Source organism: Octodon degus, unplaced genomic scaffold (assembly GCF_000260255.1).
Source record: "Octodon degus isolate 3935 unplaced genomic scaffold, OctDeg1.0 scaffold00095, whole genome shotgun sequence".
Classification (NCBI taxonomy): Eukaryota; Metazoa; Chordata; class Mammalia; order Rodentia; family Octodontidae; genus Octodon; species Octodon degus.
In genome coordinates, this window is record NW_004524671.1 from 934,622 (window position 1) to 955,642 (window position 21,021).

The 21,021-nt window shown below is 44.7% G+C and overlaps 1 protein-coding gene across 7 annotated transcripts in view; it reads left to right on the plus strand.

Annotated features, from left to right (window-relative positions):
- Tle1 (transducin like enhancer of split 1) overlaps positions 1-21,021 on the plus strand; it is an 88,400-nt gene that overhangs the window by 53,508 nt on the left and 13,871 nt on the right. For 4 of the 7 annotated variants that reach the window (XM_004638108.1, XM_012516210.2, XM_012516212.2 and 1 more), the window contains 6 exons: positions 4,402-4,518; positions 7,299-7,352; positions 8,069-8,221; positions 9,774-9,918; positions 10,870-11,060; positions 12,323-12,399. In XM_004638108.1, coding sequence (XP_004638165.1) covers positions 4,402-4,518; positions 7,299-7,352; positions 8,069-8,221; positions 9,774-9,918; positions 10,870-11,060; positions 12,323-12,399 — 737 coding nt within the window. The remainder of the gene's footprint in view (positions 1-4,401; positions 4,519-7,298; positions 7,353-8,068; positions 8,222-9,773; positions 9,919-10,869; positions 11,061-12,322; positions 12,400-21,021) is intronic. The other 3 variants (XM_023722984.1, XM_023722985.1, XM_023722987.1) reach the window with 1 other exon arrangement.

Here is a 21,021-nt window from a genome sequence, read left to right on the forward strand (position 1 = left end):
CCTCACTGTTCTCACAGGACAGGATTATGTGTCTCATGCGGTTGTACCTGTAAATGGAGACTCAGGCCAGCTGCTCTTGTGTTGGGCCTGCTTTCTGTCCTAGCCCTGAACATTCTCGAGGAATTTTTTTTCCTTTTTCCCTTTTTGTGACTTGTCACACATTTCTCTCCCCTTAGCATTTTCCTGGGCTTTGCACTCTTAAGCCTGTGTAACACGTAAGGTATAGAAAAACATTATGGGTAGAATTTCAGATTGTTTTCAGAACACTGTCTTCAAGTCTTGATTTGCTCAGGTTTGTAATTTCTTCCATAGGGTATATAACTCCTATTTGAGTTCCTATAGAAAATATAAGATGAATAAGATGATTTTGTTTATTTTTTAACAAAATTTTAAAACAAAGGAAAACTTGTATGTAATCTGGAAATCCCAGTCCTCGGGACATTTGTAATCAAAGTCGGTGTGGTATTTACAATGTAGGAAAAATCCTGGCAGAATCTTAAATTTTACCAGCTGCAAGGTGAAATAAAACACTGAGTTTCTTGGCTAGGATGGGAGTCTATCAGTCAGTATGACAACACTGGTTCTCATGTTGATCAAAAAAACTGATTCATGGTTAAATATTTATTTGGTGGATAAATATTGAAAAAGCTGTCCTTGTCGAATGCTGTGTGGTAGATTAAAATCTTTCTAAGTGTGGGGTTTGGGAGGAAATCTCTGTGATGGGCAGGTAAGTTGGCAGAACTGTTATCTCCAGAGTTGTGTCCTGAGGCATTGGCGCTGGGCTCCAGAGTGCTAGGCAGTGCAGTGCTCCTAAGCAGAATGCCAAGACTCTCAGACTCTTACGTCCGTTTTATTATTAATGCTATTAGGGCTACTATTAGAGACAGGTTTCCTGTATTGCCCAGAGTGGGCAGTTCATTTTAAAGTAGGCTGTAAAATACTGCTTTTCCCTAATTATGTGTTCCCATGTTTGGCATGCTAAGCTTATATAAATGAAAGGACTGTTGCGTGGTTAGGAGTGAGGATCCGAGAAAATTTGCATTATGCATTGTTATGACATGGTAGAACATTAAGCATTATAAAGAGTCTGTGTGGATTTGTTATTTGTGTTTCAGTACAGGTATTTTGGGTATAGAAACAGCTTAGAGGTCACCCCTCTGAAAGGAAGCACTCCATAAAAGGAATTGACAGGGTGGTGTGTGTGTGTGTGTGTGTGTGTGTGTGCACGCACACATGCCTTCTGGGGATGAAACAATACCCTGTATGTGTGAGGTAAGCACTCTACCACTGAGCTGTATCCCCAGCCTTAGGAAGAGCTGGCTAACCTAGGCTGAGACCTGCTCCCTGGGCATCAAAATGTTTCTGGTAAAATCAAGGATGAAAAATACATCTTCAAGGTTGCTTTGGCTTTGTGTTTAGAATGACTTTTTAAATAACCCAAAGAGAAACAATGTTAGTGTCATTCATTTGGTTTTTAAGTGTTTGTTGTGCAACATGAATTATTATTCTACAATGATGGGGCCTAAATTTTGAAGGCACAAAGGATATTCAGTGCTCAGTTTTCCTTCTTTCTTTGTTTTTTTTTTTTTGTTTTTTTTTTTTTTTTTTTTGCGGAACCGGGGATTGAACTCAGGCCCTTGCGCTTGCCAGGGAAGTGCTTATTCCACTGAGCCATCTCCCCAGCCCTCCTTCTTTCTTAACACATGTGCCAGCCACCTGTACCTTCAGCCATAGTACACAGGCAGTAGAATGTTCATGAGGGCAGAATGCTTTGGTATCTCAAGACATGCAGCATTCCCTGCAGTGCCTTCAGATTCCGGAGAGAGAGCAGATGGGGTCCACGATGACAAGGCTTCTTGCAGCCATAGCTGAAGCACTACAGTAGTGCTGTTGTGGCCACTCCTGTGCTACTCCTTAGGCTGGAGCTCTTTGCTCACATTAAGCCACACTGCTGTCAGAACCAGACAGCAGCTTAAGTCACATAGAACCTGGGCTCCTGGGAGGGGTGTGCTGTGAGCTGACTGAAGGTAGATAGCCTCCAATGGCTGGTGAGCGGGTCACATATGCAGAGCAGGCCTCCCTGCCCGGCCTTCTGGCCACCCGCTCAGCTGCTTTGTTTTCAACTACTTTCATAGACTCAGAGGTACAAAGAAGAAAGGGCTTGTTCTGTGATTTGTTCAGGTTTACCAGTTGGACAGAGTCAGTTTTCAGATAAGCAGGGGTGCTAATTTTGAACCTTTCAAAATTCATTCCATGCAGGCCTCATTCAAGCTGCTGAAGTGAAAATCGCAATAGTTTCTTCTACATTGCAGAAGTAGAGGCCTCAAAGCCTGACAGTGTCTAGGGTCCAGCCACAGAAATGTTATTATTTCTAACAGAAATTGTAATGTTTATAACAGAATTGTGGCTTACGTTTATATTCACAATTCTACTTGATGTCATTTTGAAAAGACAAAAGTGGACTGGGAATGGCTGAGTGATTTGGAAGCCCAGTGCTAATTACCTAGGGAGGCCTTAAGAAAGCCCTGTGGAAAGTGTAGAAATGGCCAGCAGAAGCCAAGCATGTGGTGGTGTGCACCGGAGGCAGTGGCCCGAAGGGCCCATCCGAGCAATTTAGCAACTTTGTGAGACCCTCTCAAATAAAAAGGGCAGGGGACATATCTCAGTGTGGAGGCCTGCAGTTTAGTCCTCAGTAGTGGGGAAGAAAAAGCCAGCTGATCTGGAGCAGATGTTGGGTTTCACTGGGTGCCTGAGCAAGAGACAGCCTGGCCCCCTGCTGCTTGTGCAGTCTGGAGAAGACCTCAGGGCTGAAACAACCTGCAGCTGGACAGCTACATCAGAATACTTCTAGTGCCACTTAGCACTTGGCAGGAGCTGTGCTGAATTTCTTACATCCTTGTCAGGCTGTGAGGCTGAGTTGGAGGGGGCAGTTGTTAGCAGACTTTTATTGAGGTGATTAATTCAAGGACCCAGCCGGCTCACCTTTCAGCCCCAGCCGCTGCGGTAAAGACTTGACTTTGAGCTTCTCCATATTAAGTTGCTCGGGTCTCTCTACCTTTTTATCTAAGCCTCCTGCCATTTGTGTAGCTTGAATAGTCAGGGATAAAAGAGCTCAGCTGGCTTTAGAGTCAGCCCCTGAAGTGGGCCAAGAGGCTTCGGATTGCCTTCTGGTCCCCAGTTTTGATTCCCTCCTGCCTATGGTTGAACCGGAACATACCCCTATGGTGTACGGGATCCGTCTTCTTCCCAGGGGAGCTTTGAGAGCTGGTGCTTGGTTGGTCACCGGCTGGCCCTGGTTGGTCACCGGCTGGCCCTAAAATGTGGTGTGAAATACTTGGTTTGGGTACACATTGCATTTGATTTGATCTAGAAGGTTTCCTGTATTTTAAATTATGACAGAGAAAGATATCCTAAGTGTTTGTTGGACAGGATTACCACCCTCCCCTCCTCCGTTAGTGCCCTAACATCTTTCCCAAAATTGAGGTTATCTGGGCTTTGTGAAAGGAGGTCTTGCATAGCTCATTCAGCTTTGTTCAAGGCTGTAACACATTACTGAACAAATTGCCTCTTGCATATGCTAATCCTGCACTTAAAAGAACTCATTGTAACTTGTTCTCATGCTTTAGCCCAAGGGGAGATGGGAATTGAAGGGATGTCAGATCATGTCATGTGACCCCAAAATATCTAAAATGCCTGTTTTCTTTGGGTCAACAGTTCACACTCAGCATATGCCAATGAAAGTATCCTGTGTGGTTTGTGGAAAAGATTAGTCCTTGTTCCTGCTTTTGTGTGGAGAAGCTGATCTTACTATTGAAGATTCGCAGGCTGAAATTTCCCCTTTAGGTCTTAAATTTCAATACTATTGGCAAGCAACACCAAATCTTATTTTCAACAGTAAATTAAAAGAATTCAAAAGTTTCTCCATTGTTGCTATGGAAAATGAGATTTGCCTTTTAGGAAACCATGCTGTTAATCCCACCTGCTTCCTTTATGTCCTTTAGAGTGGTACATAGTGACTCTCAGAGTTAGAGAATATGCCTATTAGAGCCTGCTCATTTTCCTGACTAGGAAGTCAAAATGAGAGAGAATAAAAACCTATCCATGTTCAGACAGCAAGCTCCCTTTCCACAGTGCTAAGTAAAGCAGAGTGTTTTGAGTGGGTAGAGCCCTGTGATACACTCGGGTTAGCTGGCTTCCCTGTTGAGCCAGGGCCTTTGCAGGTGCAGAGAGGCCAGGAGTATCTGCTGTCTGCCTGAAGACGGATGCCCTGATGAAAGGTTGTGGGTATCACTTGTCTAAAACAGTCTCCCCATGCAGTTTGGGTTTTAATGTTTGCACAGATGCCTTACAAGTAGTGTTTGACTTTCACTATTATTTTTGCTATTTTTCTTTGCCTTGCAGAGTAATTCTCTCTTGGTCCCAGACAGTCTAAGAGGTACAGATAAACGCAGAAATGGACCTGAATTTTCCAGTGACATCAAAAAAAGGAAGGTGGATGATAAGGATTCCAGCCACTATGTAAGTAAATCCAAGATTTCAAGTAATTTACTTTCTGCTCACCTTCTAAGTCAGTATTCAAGTATGTGCTAATATCCCCACGATTTCCACTTTCCTTAATATAACATAATAGAGAAAGGTAGGTTCTCATATTATTCATAACCTTTTATAAATTATATCTCTGTCGGGCTTAGTTTTATGTTTTAGACTTTTTGTACTGTGATTCTGTGAAGAGCCTGCCTCCTGGGCCCAGTGGCTTCAGCCCCTCTTATGGAAAGGCCCTGCTCTGATGTCTTGGAATATCAGCTTTGGAATGAAGGCTCAGCTTTGTCATTTTGTCTTTGGCCCTGCAAAGTTGGTGGTCACTCCAACTTGAATTGCTCTGTCAAATAAAAATGCTAGAATTACAAAATGCTCTTTGTATGCTGTTCTTACATTCTGGTAAGATACCCAGGCTAGTGTTACTCTTAAGGTAGAGGTCACCGTCTTATGCAGTGCATCATAGTTAAGTGGGGGTGCCCAGTGAAGGGCCCATTAGAGGCATCTGTTCATGCCCACTGGTGAATTCTTGTGACTGGTCAGTGGAGTGAGGGGTCAGGGCCAGCTGAAACCACACTGAAGTTGTAAACACTAGCCAGTGTGTAACCTAGAGTTGCCTTAGGTTTGAGTGTTTCAGGGTGGGTAGGGTCTCAGGATCAGCAAGAGATGATCTTGTTGCCCTGGGAGGAAGAGGGGTTCATGGTACAGGCCTCCAGGGTTGAGACAGTGGGCCTTTGTTTCCTGTTCAAGCTGATGCCAGTGAGAGTGCATTTGGTGACAGAAGTTCATTAGTGCCAGGAATCCTGTGCTATTTAATTTAATGCCTGCTGCAGCTGATTAGCTGGGCACCATCATCTGCATTTTATACATAAAGAAATGTAGCCTGTCGCTTTTTCTGTGGTTGTCCAAGGTCCTGGTTAAAGGCACATCTTGGGAATGCTCTGGCTCTGAAACTTGTATTCTTGATTCTCAAACACAGTCCTAAGAGTGGTACTTTGCCAGAAGTCCTCAAATCAGTCCGCAGTTTGGTCTGCAGACACCGGGACACTTGCTAAAGTTCAGTTCTGAGTTGTAAGGCTTAACTATATAATTTATTTATCCATGAGTGAACCAGGATCCTTAGGTCACATGAAAGTTTTGTTACCTGCTTATAGTAGGTACAATATTTCTGGTTGGATAGGTATCTGTGGGTGATAAATGTATTGTATTGGAGAATCTGGTGGAAAAGAGCTCAGACTGTGGAAGTTCAGTGCCAGAAATTTAGTGTGCTGAGATTGTTCAGATTTGCAGAAGGGCCTGATAGAGAGCTACGATTTGCATCAGAAGAGACAGAAAGACTCACTTCAGAGTTCTTTTAGAAAGAAGTGATATCCAGTGCTAGAATAGAAGGGGTTGAATAACAGGTAGCACAGTACAGTAAGTAGCAGTAAGCTCTCATGTTCTGCAACACAGTGGAATGACTACAGTTTTTGGCTACCTGTTCTGTATCTCAGGAGGAGCTAGAGTAGTTGAAAGGTTCACAGCACAATGAAGTGATAGGAGATAAAAAATGCTCATTATCCTGATTTTATCATTACTGTGTTCATAAGTGCCATTAATATAAAGTAATTGTTTTCTCTGTGCTTTTTCAACTTATATATGATCAGGATGTTTTTAGAATTTTTTTTTTTCCTGAAAAGGAAATACCTGAGAACACTTCTGTGGGCTTTACTAAGAGAAAATCAATTTTATTGTTAATTTTATGCTTTTCTTTCATGATTTTTTTTTACTACAAAATGGACCTTCATTTATATCCTCGTTTTTGTTTAGTTTTGTCATAGATGGTGTTCCATTGCCATTCAAAAATTGTAGGTGCATAAGTTCAGCAAAATAATCCATTATAGTCCAATACTCTGTAATAGCAGTGGGTTATCTATAGAACTGACAATGTCAGAAGTTGTTGACTTGAGCCTTTTACAGCTCAGCATATTAATATGGTTTTATGTTTTATACCTCATGTTTATGCTTTTCTGCTAGATGGTTAAGACCAAGATAAAGCAAGACCTACATAACAAAAAATGAATAACGTATCTGACAAAATCAGTCAGATCCCCTCAGGATTTACCCTGAAATCATGTACAGCAGTTTGTAGATCTTTACCTCTGTCCCACAACATTCCAAGGTGATTGGTAAAGAGCTTTATTTTTCAGGTGAGACTAGAGCGTTTGATTTTACTGAAACCAGTAAGAAACCTCAAGGAAAATGGTTTAATAATTAAATTTTTTACAATTATGAATTGACCATGAGTGCCTGATTGGCTGGTTGTCTCCTCAAGGTGATACTTACAAAAACAATAATAGGAAATTGTGTACTTACTTTGAAATCAGATGAAATATACTGAAATACAGAAATGCAGATTTCAGATGAAAAGAGACAATTTCAGATTACAAGAGAGCCATTGCAAGCACTTATTGAACCCTTACAATGTACCAGTTTTTGCAGCTTGCCCTTTCTTACAAGGAAATTCCAATTTTGATATGCTTTACTGTTGCAGAATTCCTGCCTTGCTCCAGGGGTGGGTGTGTGTGTGTGTGTGTGTGTGTGTGTGTGTGTGTGTGTGGAGTTAGCTGCAAGGCTGGAAGTGGGGAAGCTAGTGCAGCTGCTTCGCATCCTGAGTGGTGGTTGCTTATCGTTTCTGCCACCCAGAACTGCAGTAAGAACTTTAACTCTGCCCAAACCCATTCTTACCTTTTACCAAACAGCATTAAATTTATTTTTTACAGGACAGTGATGGAGACAAAAGTGATGACAACTTAGTAGTGGATGTGTCTAACGAGGTAATGATTCTTTCCATTGAAGAGTGTCCTTGGAATGATTTGCCTAGTATAAGGAGTATAAGAAAGGAGCAGCAGTGTTCTGGTCTTATGCATCTTCTTACATTAAGAATCTAATGGTTGTTGGTGAGCAGTAATAGTCTGACCAATTGTCATTTCCTTTAGAAAGAAATCTGAACCAGGCTGGGTTTCGGTGTCACACAGCTCACCCAGTGTTCACAAGGCCCTAGGTTGAATCCCAGAACTCCCCATCCCTGCTCCCCCAAAACATTTGATTCCTTAGTCATTTTTAAGTTGAATATCTGGTTCTTCTCTTTTTCCATTGCTCTCTAGGAGAGGAACTTGGGCATCATGGTTTTCCTTATGGTATGATTATGGGTGTGTTACAAATACCATCTCATTCATTGTAGTGGCATTACTAGATAATGTTGCACATCTCCCATCTAAAAGACTTAGTATCCCTTAACTTAAAGAATTAGCCAGTATGGTGCTAATGATGCCTGGAATCCAAGTATTCTGAGGGGCTGTGGCAGAAGGGTTGAAAATTAAGCCCAGCCAGGCCAATTTGGTAAGACGCTGTCTCAGAATATGAAGTAAGGGCTAGAGATGTAGCTCAGTGGAAGACTGTGGGTTCAGTTCCAAATAATGAAAAACAAAAACATAGACGAGTGTCTTTATTCTAAGCTAAAGCTTGGAAACTTTTTATTCTCTTTCTTGAGGACCCTACTTCCCCTCGTGCAAGTCCTGCCCATTCACCCCGGGAAAACGGAATAGACAAAAACCGCTTGCTCAAGAAAGATGCTTCCAGCAGCCCAGCATCTACAGCGTCCTCGGGAAGTTCTACCTCTTTGAAATCCAAAGAAATGAGCTTGGTAGGTAGAGAACAAATTTTGCCTCTTTGTGTAGTATGTTTTTCTCTGTAGCTCATAGAAGCCCAAAGTATATATAACTGGGGTAGCGAGTCTTAAAAAGCAAAATCCTCCAGCCAGGCATGGTGGCACATGGCTGTGATTCCTGCGTTTGGGAGGGTGAGGTAGGAAGATCACCACAAGTACCTTTTTCTTTCTTTCTTTTTTTTTTTTTGCTATACCAGGGATTGAACTCAGGACCCTTGCTTGCCAGGCAAACACTTACTCTACTGAGCTAGCTCCTCAGCCTTATCACCACAAGTTTGAGGCCAGTCTGGTCTATACAGTGAGTCGAAAACCAATGTGAACTACACAGTGAGACTTTATGTCAAAAAAAGAAAGCATAATATTCATATTTCTGTTCAGCACTGCCTTGTTTTATATATAGTCCTGTCTTTTGGGCTACAATTACAGGGCTACCTGGACTGCACATTCATTGCCTGGTCTTAGAGATGTGTGCACAGTGGAAAGCTCTAAGAATGCCAACATATGGCAAATACTGGTTCAGACTTTGCAGAGTCTTGATTTTGTTGAGCTGCTGGTTTACTTGGTGACTGACCCATCCTGTCAGGAAATCTTACGGAGTATTCCCTGGGTATTATAGAGCTCATCAGGTTGGAAATGTACACAGGAGGCCCTGGGGAAAGCCAGGAAACAGGGTTTATGGTGTGCAGCAGAGCCCTTCTCGGGATCGTGTACTCATTTGACACACTCCACTGAGTGTATCACCTCTCCTCTCACCACCTCTACACAGTCCCCCTAGGTATTATTTGATGTCACCCATGGAAGGGAAGCCCAGGAACTTGCGAAGGCCAGAGAGAATGGGAATCCCTCTTAGCCCACAGTCTTGATTGCATCATAGTGTTTCTTGGCCTAGGGATTAGAAGAGCGTGGGAGACTTAGATGCCCTGGTCATTCTGCTGCTGCCTCAAGGTGATGCTTAGCCCCCACCTATATGGGGGCCATGTTGCTCAGGGGGTGACAACTGAACTCCTGGGGATAATCAGGGCCAGTGACTCAACATGGTGAGCTATCTCTGGGGCCTTTGCCTCTGGAATACCACTGGTTCACTTTTGTTGTCACTAACGTCGTGCTGTTTCCTGCATTAGTCTCAGTCCCAGGGGTAGCTACTGAGAGAGTGGACTGTCTCCCTCCACCATATGCAGGCCAGGCGTATGTCTCTGAGGGCCAGGATCTGTCCTCTGGACAGTCACCAGTCTCACTTGGCATAGTGCCAAAATCTATAAGCCTGATGGAAATTCTTTTAAAATAAAATCTGTGAAAGGAAAAGTGTGATCATGTTCTGTGTCTCTAGCTTGAGCTTTAATTTTGGCAGGAAGAGGAAAGGTCAACATTTCTCTCTCACAAGTTAATGCTGTCAACATTGTGTGGATTTATGAAAATTGGCTGAGGGAATAGCTAGAAGGTGCCCAGTGTCCCAGCTGCTGTTGTGATAAATTGTGTAATATGGCTTGGATTAAAATTAATACTCATTTAATTTGTTTAATGATACCAGCATGAAAAAGCCAGCACGCCTGTTCTAAAATCCAGCACACCGACGCCTCGGAGCGACATGCCAACGCCGGGCACGAGCGCCACTCCAGGACTCCGTCCAGGCCTCGGCAAACCGCCAGCCATGGAGCCCCTCGTCAACCAAGCGGGTAGAGTAGGGCCGCTCGCTGTGCTGTGATTGTGCCTCCTTTCCTGGCTTGATGCGTTGTCTGTTAATCTCCTGGCATGCTTTCCCCATGAATCTGCAGCACACTCAGGGCACCCTTTCCTGTCCCTGAACCAGGCACGGCGAGAGACAGGTGTTTGTCCTTGGGTTTCAGCAGCTGCACCCTGTGTCGTCTCCGACTGTTTACACTCAGCTTTTATTTCCACAAATCCATCCGAGGCACTTCAATAAAGTTTCTGATAATTATTCTGGACATAAGCTCCTTAACCAAACTATTATTGTGTGTCTGACTTCACTAATGTTGACCGAAAGGGCCGCTTTTGTGCCTGTGTGCGTCTTGCCACCTGGGGTTGCCAGGTGTTCTGCTGGTACATCCCTCAGGAAGCAGACTCTCCTTGAGTGGGACATGATGTCCCTGAGATGTCACTGAGACCCCAGCCCCTCAAGAAACACACCCAGAACGTTCAACTCCAGTTTATTAGCTAGCCAAGGGAAAGGTGACAACCTGAGTCCAGAAAAATTAATCTTGGATTTGGTTTTCATTTGAAATTGGTACCAAAGAATAGAAAGTTCAGACTGAAGGAGAAATCTTAAATTTTGTCAAGAAAGTCTTCTTTTGAGATTCAGTTCGAGAAACACTCAGTACCTGTGCCATGGCTCTCGTTCTCTCTCTCTCTCTCTGTAAATGGGATACAGTAATTCTGGCTAATCCTCTGGCTTCGTAGAGCTGCCACATGCACCAGCAAGGAAGTTTGTGAGTGGTGCCTCTGGCTCCTATCTCTCCCAGAGAGGCTTGGCTCTGGGAAAGAGTGGATCCAGGGTAAATAGGAGTGGTCTGCTTCTCCCTCTCCATAGTGAATGACACACAAATGATGAGAGCTGAGAATTTTATTCAGTGGCTCAAGAGAATCATCCGTGGTTTGTTTGCTTTCAGCAGCCGGTTTGCGGACACCCCTGGCAGTTCCCGGCCCGTACCCTGCGCCCTTCGGGATGGTGCCCCACGCAGGCATGAATGGCGAGCTGACCAGCCCTGGAGCAGCCTACGCTGGCCTGCACAACATGTCTCCCCAGATGAGTGCCGCCGCCGCCGCTGCCGCTGTTGTAGCCTACGGGCGCTCCCCCATGGTAGGCCACTGGCAGAGAGTGTGGGCACCCAGACATAAAGCCCGGCCTCCCAACCCTACCCACTGACCCTGCAGCCTCACTGGTGCACCAGCTGTGACAGTGCCAAGCACTGCTCACTTCGATCCAGGTGAACAGGCGTACCATTGGGATGCGCTCCTTCAGTGACCCAGGGGCATCTGGCTTACTTTTACTAAAATAGATTTGTTTATTTGAAGGTGATAAAATGACTAGTGATAGAAGCCTTTTAATTTGTTCTCTTGTTTTCTCCTCCACTTAGATCATAGGAAAAAGTACTTTACAAGCAGTACTTTCTCTTTCTATGGCCATGGATTCTGTCACCCCACTAGCATGGCTTGTATGAAACCACCATGCTAGGCTCATTTTCTTGTCATGCTTTCAGACCTAACCAAAGAATGGGCAAGCAAAATGAATAGATTGGGCAGTAAATCTATGAAAAATCTTCAACATTGATGCCATCAGAGAAATGCAGATCAAAACCTGAGATACCATCTTTCTGTAGAAGGAATAGGTATTTTCAAATAAAGACAAATGCTGGCAGATAACCTGTTTTTAACCGAGAAAACACAGACCTGCATTTGAAGAGTGACAGGAACAGTCTTCACTGATTCTGGAGGGACATGGAAGTTACCTGTAGCAAACAGTTCTGGAAGTGTTTGTCTTGGCTGTTCAGAATATGTCCCATGTCTTTCCCTGCTTTCCTGTTACCCCCAGTGGTTTGGAGGGCTGTAAAAGGTGACTTTGATGATACATTTGTAGGGAGAGCTGCAGTGGAGGCAGGAGAGCTAAAAGTAAGGCGGCAGCTATGTGTCATGCACAGCACGGAGTCCGTGTGTGGACCTTAAGCATTAACCTAGCAGAGTGCTTTCTGCTGTGGAGTTCTGCCTCTTTAGACACTAGATGAGCACATCCAGGAAATGCAGCTGGCACCAAAGGCAGAGGCTGCTAACTGTCCTCAAAGCCCATTGCAGAGCTCACAAAGAGCGAGCCACCTGGTGCACACCACCAGGAGCGGTGTACTTGGTCAGCACTTGTGGGCTAGATAGAACTTCTGAGTCTGTGGGTTGCATTCCATGGGGACCTTCTCATGTGTCATGGTATCCTTCTCCCCTAAAGAATTCTAGCCCATGCCACTGTTCCCATTTATATTCCCTTGCAAATAGAAGAATTTCTAATGCAAGGTTGATATTCACAAAGTGCCTGTCTGGATCAGTGAGATTGCCATGCTTTATTTTCATTTCTAGGTTGGGTTTGATCCTCCTCCCCACATGAGAGTACCTACCATCCCCCCCAACCTGGCAGGAATCCCTGGGGGAAAACCGTAAGTACCTCCTCAACTTGGCTTTAGTTTCAGAGATGCTTTCTTAGCCTCTGGTGTCAGCAGGCTGGAATTCCAAGGGGGGCAGCCTTGGGCGTTTCCAAGGAAACTTGTGGTGTCTTTCCCGGAGGAGTGTTAACACTTTCTATAAATAGGCTACTTGTAGGTGTCGTGCCTCTGTCTTCTCCCCGTGGGTGAGCTCATGCATTAAGTTATTTCTGGGGAGAAGCTGTTGGAGGTGAGAGTGAGGTGGGAGGAAAAGCCGGAGGTGACTGGTCCTCCTCTCTTGACCTTCTGTGGAAAGCTGCCTGGCTCTGCACCGACTTGGAGGGTACCTACGGGAGATGTCCCAAGGCAGGGCTGGACCCTGGGTAGCAAGCTGTGCAGTACAGAATCGCAGTTTGAAAGGGTGCTTGCTCTCTTCACCTGGCCTGATGTCACCTTTTTCTTATTTTGATTGGAGCCAGTCAGTTGAGGGGCAGCATCTCTGGGATGCCAGCATCCCAGGCTGACCCCAGAGTTAGTCCTGATGAGTGCTTTATTGGAGAGAGCTACAGTTGCTAAAGGTGAAATGGCTTTAAAGGGAAGAGAAAGAGATAGGATAAAGGATGCAAACACATTCAGAAGTTGAGAACACTCAAATAGTCATTTTTTTCTGGATCACTAAAAAGAAAACATTTACTTGCTTTCCATGATGTTGTTTATTGGGAGCATGATTTCAAAGAATTCTTAAAATTCTCAAGTTTTGTACAAAGCATTGTTAAAATATGAGTGTCTGTCTTACCTTTCAGTAGACACTTGGCCTTTTTCCATGGTAGAAATGTCAGAAGCCCCTTTGAAATACTGACTTTTCAAATAAGAAATAACCAAACGAGATCCTGATGGGGTATGTGTCTCAGATATCTGCTTTGTCTCCGTCACCCCTAGTGTCTCCATGAGGTCCCCAGTCGCATTTCTATGCGCACTCACCTCGTTAGTGCAGTGTCAGGACAGTGCAGCCAGCACCCACTCTCGTGTGATTTTGTGCGCAGCCTTTTGTGCTACCGGAGACTGGCCCAAGGCATGCAGCATGCTCACCAGGGCTCAACTCCTGAGTGTGTCTGCAGCTCTGAAGGGAGCCTGGCTTCAGATAAACCACCAACCCTGAGAAAAAATTGAATTCCTCAGCCCATCACCAGCTTTGCAGAAAAGTAGATCCCCACTGCTCGCTTTCCATGCCTAGCAATACCTATTTTCATGATAATTTGAGGCTTTGGTCTGCACTGGAAATTAGCAGAGATGTTAAGGATTCAGGTGGCGTGTTAGCTCAGTGATGAGCAGGACAGTGTGCAGGAGGTGTGGAGTGCCGACTTAGCCGGTAGATCTCTTGCAGTCTATACCTGGGCCTCTGTGGTATGTTTTCTTGGGAATGCCCCCTGCTGTCACCTGGGGAGTCCTCCGGGGATTGAAGGTGTTTTTCCTAGAGCTGCTGGCAGCAGAATAGTCAAGTGCCCCATTGGATTGGTGAGTGGACAGAGGGAACACAAGAAGCTATAATAATGCTACTCATGAATCTTTAAAGGGTTTAATAGACAAATAAGACCAAGGTTGGCTGAGCCTTAGGCAAAGCCAGCTTCAGGAACCAGGTGGCAGGGTAGCTGTTCATCTACTAAAACCCCATCATGAGAGCACTAGGAAGAAGGAAAAGGCAGAAGGTGGAGCTGAGCACTGTGCTGGGTAGAAGGCAGGCAGGGCCTCTGTGATTTGGACCCTGTCCTTTACAACTGCATGTGTGGGGGGTGGGGTGTAAATAGGACTTGATAGCAGTGACAGTAGTACCATGCTTATTAGAGACAAAGCCCATACTTGGCTTGTGTGCACTTTGCATGCCTTTGTGTTCAGATCCTTGTAAGCCAGGATTAATGTGCTTAGGACAGGAACTAGGGCACAGTGACCAAGTGGTGAGGCTCATGTGTGTAGATGCTTTTTCTTTTCTTTTTTACCCTTGGCTTTTGAGACAGGATTTCATTATACCATTCAGCCTGGCCTTGAACTCACTTGGTAGCCCAGGCTGGTTTTAAGCTAGCAGTGATCCTCTTGCTTCAGCCTCCAGAATGGGAGGATCACAAGCATGCACCATCACACCTAGCCAAAGGTGCTTTTCAGGTCTTGATCAGAATGTCCATTGTTCTCTGGATCTGAGATAGCATTGCTTTCTCTGAAACAATAAAAATGCATTCTTAAAAAAATGCATTCTTTGAGATTCTTTTTCATCCCAAGATGAGCTGTATTATGGGAGAAAGACAGCATTAATGTCTAGCAGAGGAATAAGGAAGTTTGCTTTTGTAGGATCCAGGCTCTGTGATTTTGTTGCCATGTCAGTCAGTTAATTAGAATGAGAGGCTTTGCTGCTCTTAGCAGTCAGGAAAGAAGCGTTGCCTCAGAGTGTTTCTCAAAGCAGTGAGGTGGCAGACTAAGACTTTTCCAAATGACAAACATACAATAAAATGGATGGGGCAAAAGACATAAAATCTGAGACCCGTGTTTTTGTGTTCAGGAGTCATCAGTCATAAACTCCCTGTCAGTTGCTTTATAAAGGTCTCTAAGCACTCGTCTTTGATGTCTGCATGCATACATCCATTGCAGGTGGTGGTGAATATGTACAGACCCACCTAGTGCAGGGCTGGTCTGAGGCACATAAGAAAAATGGGGACAAACCAGCATTTCTGAGACAGGGTGAATAAGGTGGTAAATTTATCCATATAACTCATGGAAAAATACCAATTGAAAATGTATGGTGCTGGGAGGAGAGGTTTGAGGGTGCACAGCTCACAGCTGGCAGATGGGTGAGGCTTCTCCTGACCCCAGATGTGCTCCAGGGAAGGAAGAGTACCCTGTATCCTCTGCCTGCAGGAACCTACTAATGGGGCATTAAGGGATCCACCATGCCCTGGTTATACTTGGGATCAGCACCAAGCTCACATGCAGGCAAAGGAGGGCCACTCAGGAGGGCATATGCAGAGGAGGAACCTCCACTCCGCAGGTACAGGCCTGCATGTGTGCCACTCTGCTCTGTGACCTCACCAGGGGCAGGCAGTATGCCTCTGAGCGCTCGCCAGAGCAGTGCCCTTTCTGTGGCCATGTGAAGCCTCTAGCTCTTGAGCTGCAGTTGGCCCCATCAGTCCTTGGTTTCTCCTCCCTGGAGACTTTATAGCACCCCATGTGTGCATAATCCCTTCCCCTGCTTACATGGCTTCAGATATGTGGCCACCTCCATTTACCCCAAGGCTTTTCTTCTGCTCATGGCTTCAGCCTTGTCTGGGAGGAGGATCTTAAGGTGCCCACGTCATCTGCTCGCCAAGCTCCACACACATGGCCTCCTCCCATCTGCTCATCACAGCTTACTGAGCCCTCTGTGTAGCCCGAGGTACCTCCCAGGAACTTGCAGCGTAGAGTGGGGGTAGGGAAGAGGCATTCTCTACTCTCTTGGAGTCTCCCGCTGGGCTTAGTAGCTAACATGACATGAGGCAGATTAATAAGAGAACATGCACAAGTTTTATTAGAATTTTACATGTACATGGAAGTCCTTGTGCCCTTATATAAAGAAATGATAAATTTGGGAAGAAATAATGAGAGATGGGTTTGGATGAGAGGCAATACATTGTGGGGTAGTCACTAAGAGACATATTGGAAAAAGCAGTAAAAGTGAAGGGTCATTTTAGTTTATACAGGTCCATTTCATTTTGGTGTTGTTATCCAGATTGGCAAATAAGGGACAGGGAAAGCAATGTCTCATTTTATGGGAAATGGGATGACCTGTATGTGTTTAGAAGGGGAGGCCTGAATGTCCTGCCTGTATTTCCTGTTTCTCACAATAATATGCCAGAGCCGTATGTTTTGGAGTGGCATGTCAGATCTCCTTCACAGTATTGGTATTCATCAAATAGGCACAGAAATAAGTATACATCTTCTATGAAAGCATATGACAGGGCTGAGGGCTGATCCTGTTGTGGACAGTCAAGGCAGGATTCCCTGTAGAAGTGTGTTCAGTGCTGCATCAACTCAGTGGGGGCAGGGCGTGGACCTTTGGCTAGCAACCTTGTGTGCAAAAGCCCCATGGCCTCATGTGGCTTTCTTAAGAGCACAGTGGAGTCACACGACTGTACCATGCAGTACTCTTATTTCTGGTGTTAAGGTGACCTAAAATCTCAGGAGTTTCCCAGCCAATGTGGTCATTTCTTTCCCTCTTTTCTGTTCATACATGATCTCCTAACTTGTGCATCTTTATCTAAAAGCATCATCCTCTTCACACAGACATCTGGACCAAACGTTGACCTTAGATCCTTCCTAGATTTCCAGTGTTCATTCTTTATTTCCATACGCACTTCTGCCAATAAAAGGCTAGAGAACTTCTGTCTTCTTTCTTCCTGCCCCTATCAGATCATTCTATCTAAAGAGTTGTTAGATCCATCTGTTGCTCAGCACGGTCCAGTGTTGAGGATAAGTTGATGGGACTTGTGATGCTCAGTAGGCCCCATGGGTGAATCACCCAGCCTGCTTTCCTAGCTTCACAACCTAGGGTCTCTGCATGTTGAGCTGACCATGTGGGGTAACCCTGTTCCCCCTGTGACTCCTGACCATGCTGCCTGCAACACCTTCCCTGCTCATGAGTCCTCACTTCTTGTTGGTATTCGCCAGCTTCCTGTTATTGTAACAAAATACCGTAGGTGATCAAGTAAAAAGGAAGATTTATTTTGGCTTGTGGTTTTAGTCCTTTGCCTGGCCCTGTTTCCTCGGGCCTGTTTGTTGTGGTGGGAGAGCTGCGGTAGCAGTTACTGCCCACTGGTGGCAGTAGGGAAGCAGAGACAGAAGTGCCTGGGTCCCAGTGCCATCTTCAAGAGCACACCCCCAGTGACCTAACTTTCTCTCCCTGTGTCTCATCCCATAAAGGTTCCTCCACCTCCCAGTAGCGCTGGGACTTGCACACCTGGGCCTTTAGAGACACTTGTCCACACCCTACCACTGCTAAAAATACTTCTAGTCCTTTGATGGCCACTTCACTTGCCTTCATCCTGAAGCCTGTGGGGACACTTTGCCATGTGGTCTTCCTCCAGCAGCATTTGGCAATGTCAAAGGACATTAACACTTTAATCTGGAATTATATGTGCAAATCATTATTCTGTGTGCTTCTTCCCAATAGGACTGAAGTTCTTGAAATTTCTTTGTTTTCTTGAGCAGAGATACCCACAAAGCAATGCTCAGAGCACTGAGTAAATAGAGGATGAGTCCAGCATGTCTTAAGACCCTGTCAGTCATCTGTTTTGAAAGGGAAGTCTTATTTTTTGTACTTCAGAATTAGGTACTGTTGATTTACAAGTGGTACCCAAAACTTTGTTTTCAAACCCTCAAGGCTAGATTTAATTGATATTGTTCACTCAGCTCAATGTGAATTCATTTTTACTTTTAGGAAATTTTTTCTCTTGAGCTCTCTGGAGATCATTAGTAGAGAAATTCAGCAGTTTAGTTAGACTTTTTTTTTCCTGGCCCAGTAGCATTCCTTATCTCTTTGTAAATACCTAGAGGCTGTCTCTCCCTGGCTTGGGTAGTGATACCTTAAGGTCAGTAATAACTAAGACTAATAATAGTTCCACTTCAGATTCTATGTTCCAAGTTCTTTCAACCTGTGTTTTAATGCCAGACATGTAATTCAAAAACCTTCTGCCTACTTGCTTAGTGCTTAAATAAATCTTTAAAGTACCTTTTTGGGGTTAGAGACTAAAGAGAAAAGAAAACCTTAACTGACTTTGGGTAAAATTGCCTCTTGGGAAAATACATTTTGTAGCAATGATCTGCTTCTAGCCAGGGACATTTTCCTTTTCCCCAATTTTGGACAAATCTGGAGTCTGTAACTGATTATGTAGTAGATTTGATAGTTCATTCTCCTTTACTTGTTATGTTAGGCTTCATCAGAGAGACCTATGAGAGAGAGAAAGGCAAGAAGGCTCAGTAGGCTCACATGGATGCAAAGACAGTGATAGCCCAGGATCTGCCGTCTGCAGGCTGGAGTCCCAAGTTCCTTTGGGCCTTCCAAAAGCCTGGTCTGTGATCCTGTGAGGTTTTAAGGGGACAGCTAGGTAAGTGCACTATAACTTTTTTTTTAATAGTGCTGAGAATTGCACACAGCTTTTGCACTGAGCTATAGCTCCAGCTCTTCCCTTTAAAAATGTTTTTCTTTGTTTTGTTTTGCCTTTGAGATAGGGTCTCATTGAATTGCTCAAACCAGGTTCAGACTTACGATTCTCCTTCCTCAGTATCTCAGGGTGTTGGCCTTACAGGCTTGCACCATTTCATTAGGTCCTTTCTTTGGAATCAGTCAGTTGTCTCTCTTTGTTCCTCTCTTCCCCGCTTCAGAAATGGTTTACAGTGTAGGAGATGTAGCCATAGTGTCTACATTGCTTGCATGTGTCTGTCTGCTCGTATTTGTACTGGACAATTTTTTTTGCTAGGGTTTTTAGATTAAGCTTTAGAGTGGCAGTCTTTTACTTTGTAAATCTCTATAATTTAGTAAAGGATGCTGCTTCAGTGCTGTTGCTTATTTTTCTTGCTAGGGTAACCTTAATAGGTGATCAGGTGGCACTGGGTGACTAGTATGTTCTGATCCATTCGTGTACAGTGAAAGTAGGTCATAGCATTTCAGTCTTAAATACTGGCTTTGGCTGCAGAATCTTTTTTTATTAGCTAGGAATCTCTTCTTGTTTCCTTTGCTTATAATTTGTTTTAATGTTTGTTAGAATGTATTTGCTGTATACAGTAAGCACATCCCTTGTGGGCTATTGTATGTGTACATAGCCCCTCTTCATTCTTTCTAATTTTCATTGCCCTCCCTTCCTTCCCCCATCCCCAAGTCTACATTCCCTTCCCATTTGCAAAAAATCTGCCTCTACTTCATGTTATCTATCTTATTTTGCTCTTAAATTATTTACACTTTGAGTTTCTCTTGTAAGAGAAGCCATGGAGTATTTAACCCTCTGTGTCTGATTTTTTTCACTTAATATTATGGAGTTAAGATATATCCATTTTCCTACAAATGACTGAAATTATCATTCTTGTATGTATACCACATTTCTTTATTCATTCATCCGCTGGTGGACATATAGGCTGTTCTGAAGATTTAACTAATGTGAGTTATGTGTGCTTATCACTGTGCTATATCTGTTTGTAATGTTGTCCATGTTCATTTTAAGACATTTGTTTTGTTTTATAGTGCTGGGGCCTGAACCTAGTGGTGCTCTGTTCAGTTTTCATTTTGAGATAGGATCTCTTTACATAGCCCAGTCCTTGACCACTCAGACCTCTCCTCTTTGCCTCCCAAGCAGCAGGAGTTACAGGCACACACCCAGCTTGTGCATGTGGTGCTGGAGACTGCAACTAGTTTGGTGCATGCTGGACAAATCGCTTTATTACTTCAGGCTCCAGTTTTCTGTGACCCTCATACAACTACCCCATTGCTCCTTTCTGGCCACCATCTCCATTAGTTTCCAGGCTCAGAATTTCCTCAGATCCTAAATGGCACAATTGTCAAGGATTCAATCACACAGGAACCAGGTTCCTCAGCCCCCAGAGTCCTGTACCCAGCTGTATTGGCTCTGAGCTCTGTATGGTGCCATGTTGCTCAGGTGGCTCCCTAGGTTGTGATGATGTGGAGGGAAGCCATCTTAGTCCTGGGCACTCATGTTACCCCGTGGAGGGCGTAGTCAGAGGAACTGTGCTGACCTCAACTGAGTGTCAGCTCTCCCGCAGGATAGCCAGTTCGGGGACAGGTTACTTGTTTCTCCTGTACCTCTTTCTTTCACCTCAGAATGAGGGACAGTAACCTGCCTCCTCTGACAGGGACCAGTGAGTTGAGACACTGTTCATGAGATACTTTCCCCAGGTGGCCTCATTTACTCTACACTTCAGCAGTTAGTAGAATAAAGTTTGAACTTGGCTCTTACATCTCACCAGCAGCTACTCAGGTGATGTACCTGGGTCCCTTTACCTCGAGCCCCGTTTCCTGGGCTATACCTGCAATGCCTAGACGTGGATGGAGCTTTTCTGTACACCTGTAGTTACACCTGCTCCCACTGGCTTCAGGAGGCATCAAGGGCTGGAGAGAGGCTGCAGAGTTCACCTTTACATTGTAGCTGCTTTCCATGTGTTTTTTATGTTCTGACTGAGCTCACCAAGGACTGCCTTACTCCTGGAATGATGTCATCTCTTTAGCCGCATTTGCAATGACTGCTGTACATTCCTTCGGAACATTTGGCTGTTGTTACCCAGGTGGTTAGAGCACGACTAGTTTTAGCCTATTTTCCTTCCCAGAGCCACCTTTTATGTGAAGTTTACAAATAATAGTTGGCAGCAGGAGACTTGTGGGCTGTTTCTGGCCAAGTGCTGTGTAAGGCTAGTGGGGTCATCACTTATCCCTGAGGACCTTTGGGGTGGGCAGGTCAGAAGCACCCAGAGTAAATAGTGCTCTTTCGGTAATAACATGGAAAGAGCTGAGATGCTGGAGAAGAATGCCCCTGACAGGAGGTCAAGGCACAGAGGGCGGGAGGGGAAAACATGAAGGAGAAGGAGCTGGTGGTATTCAGGGCAGGAGGAACA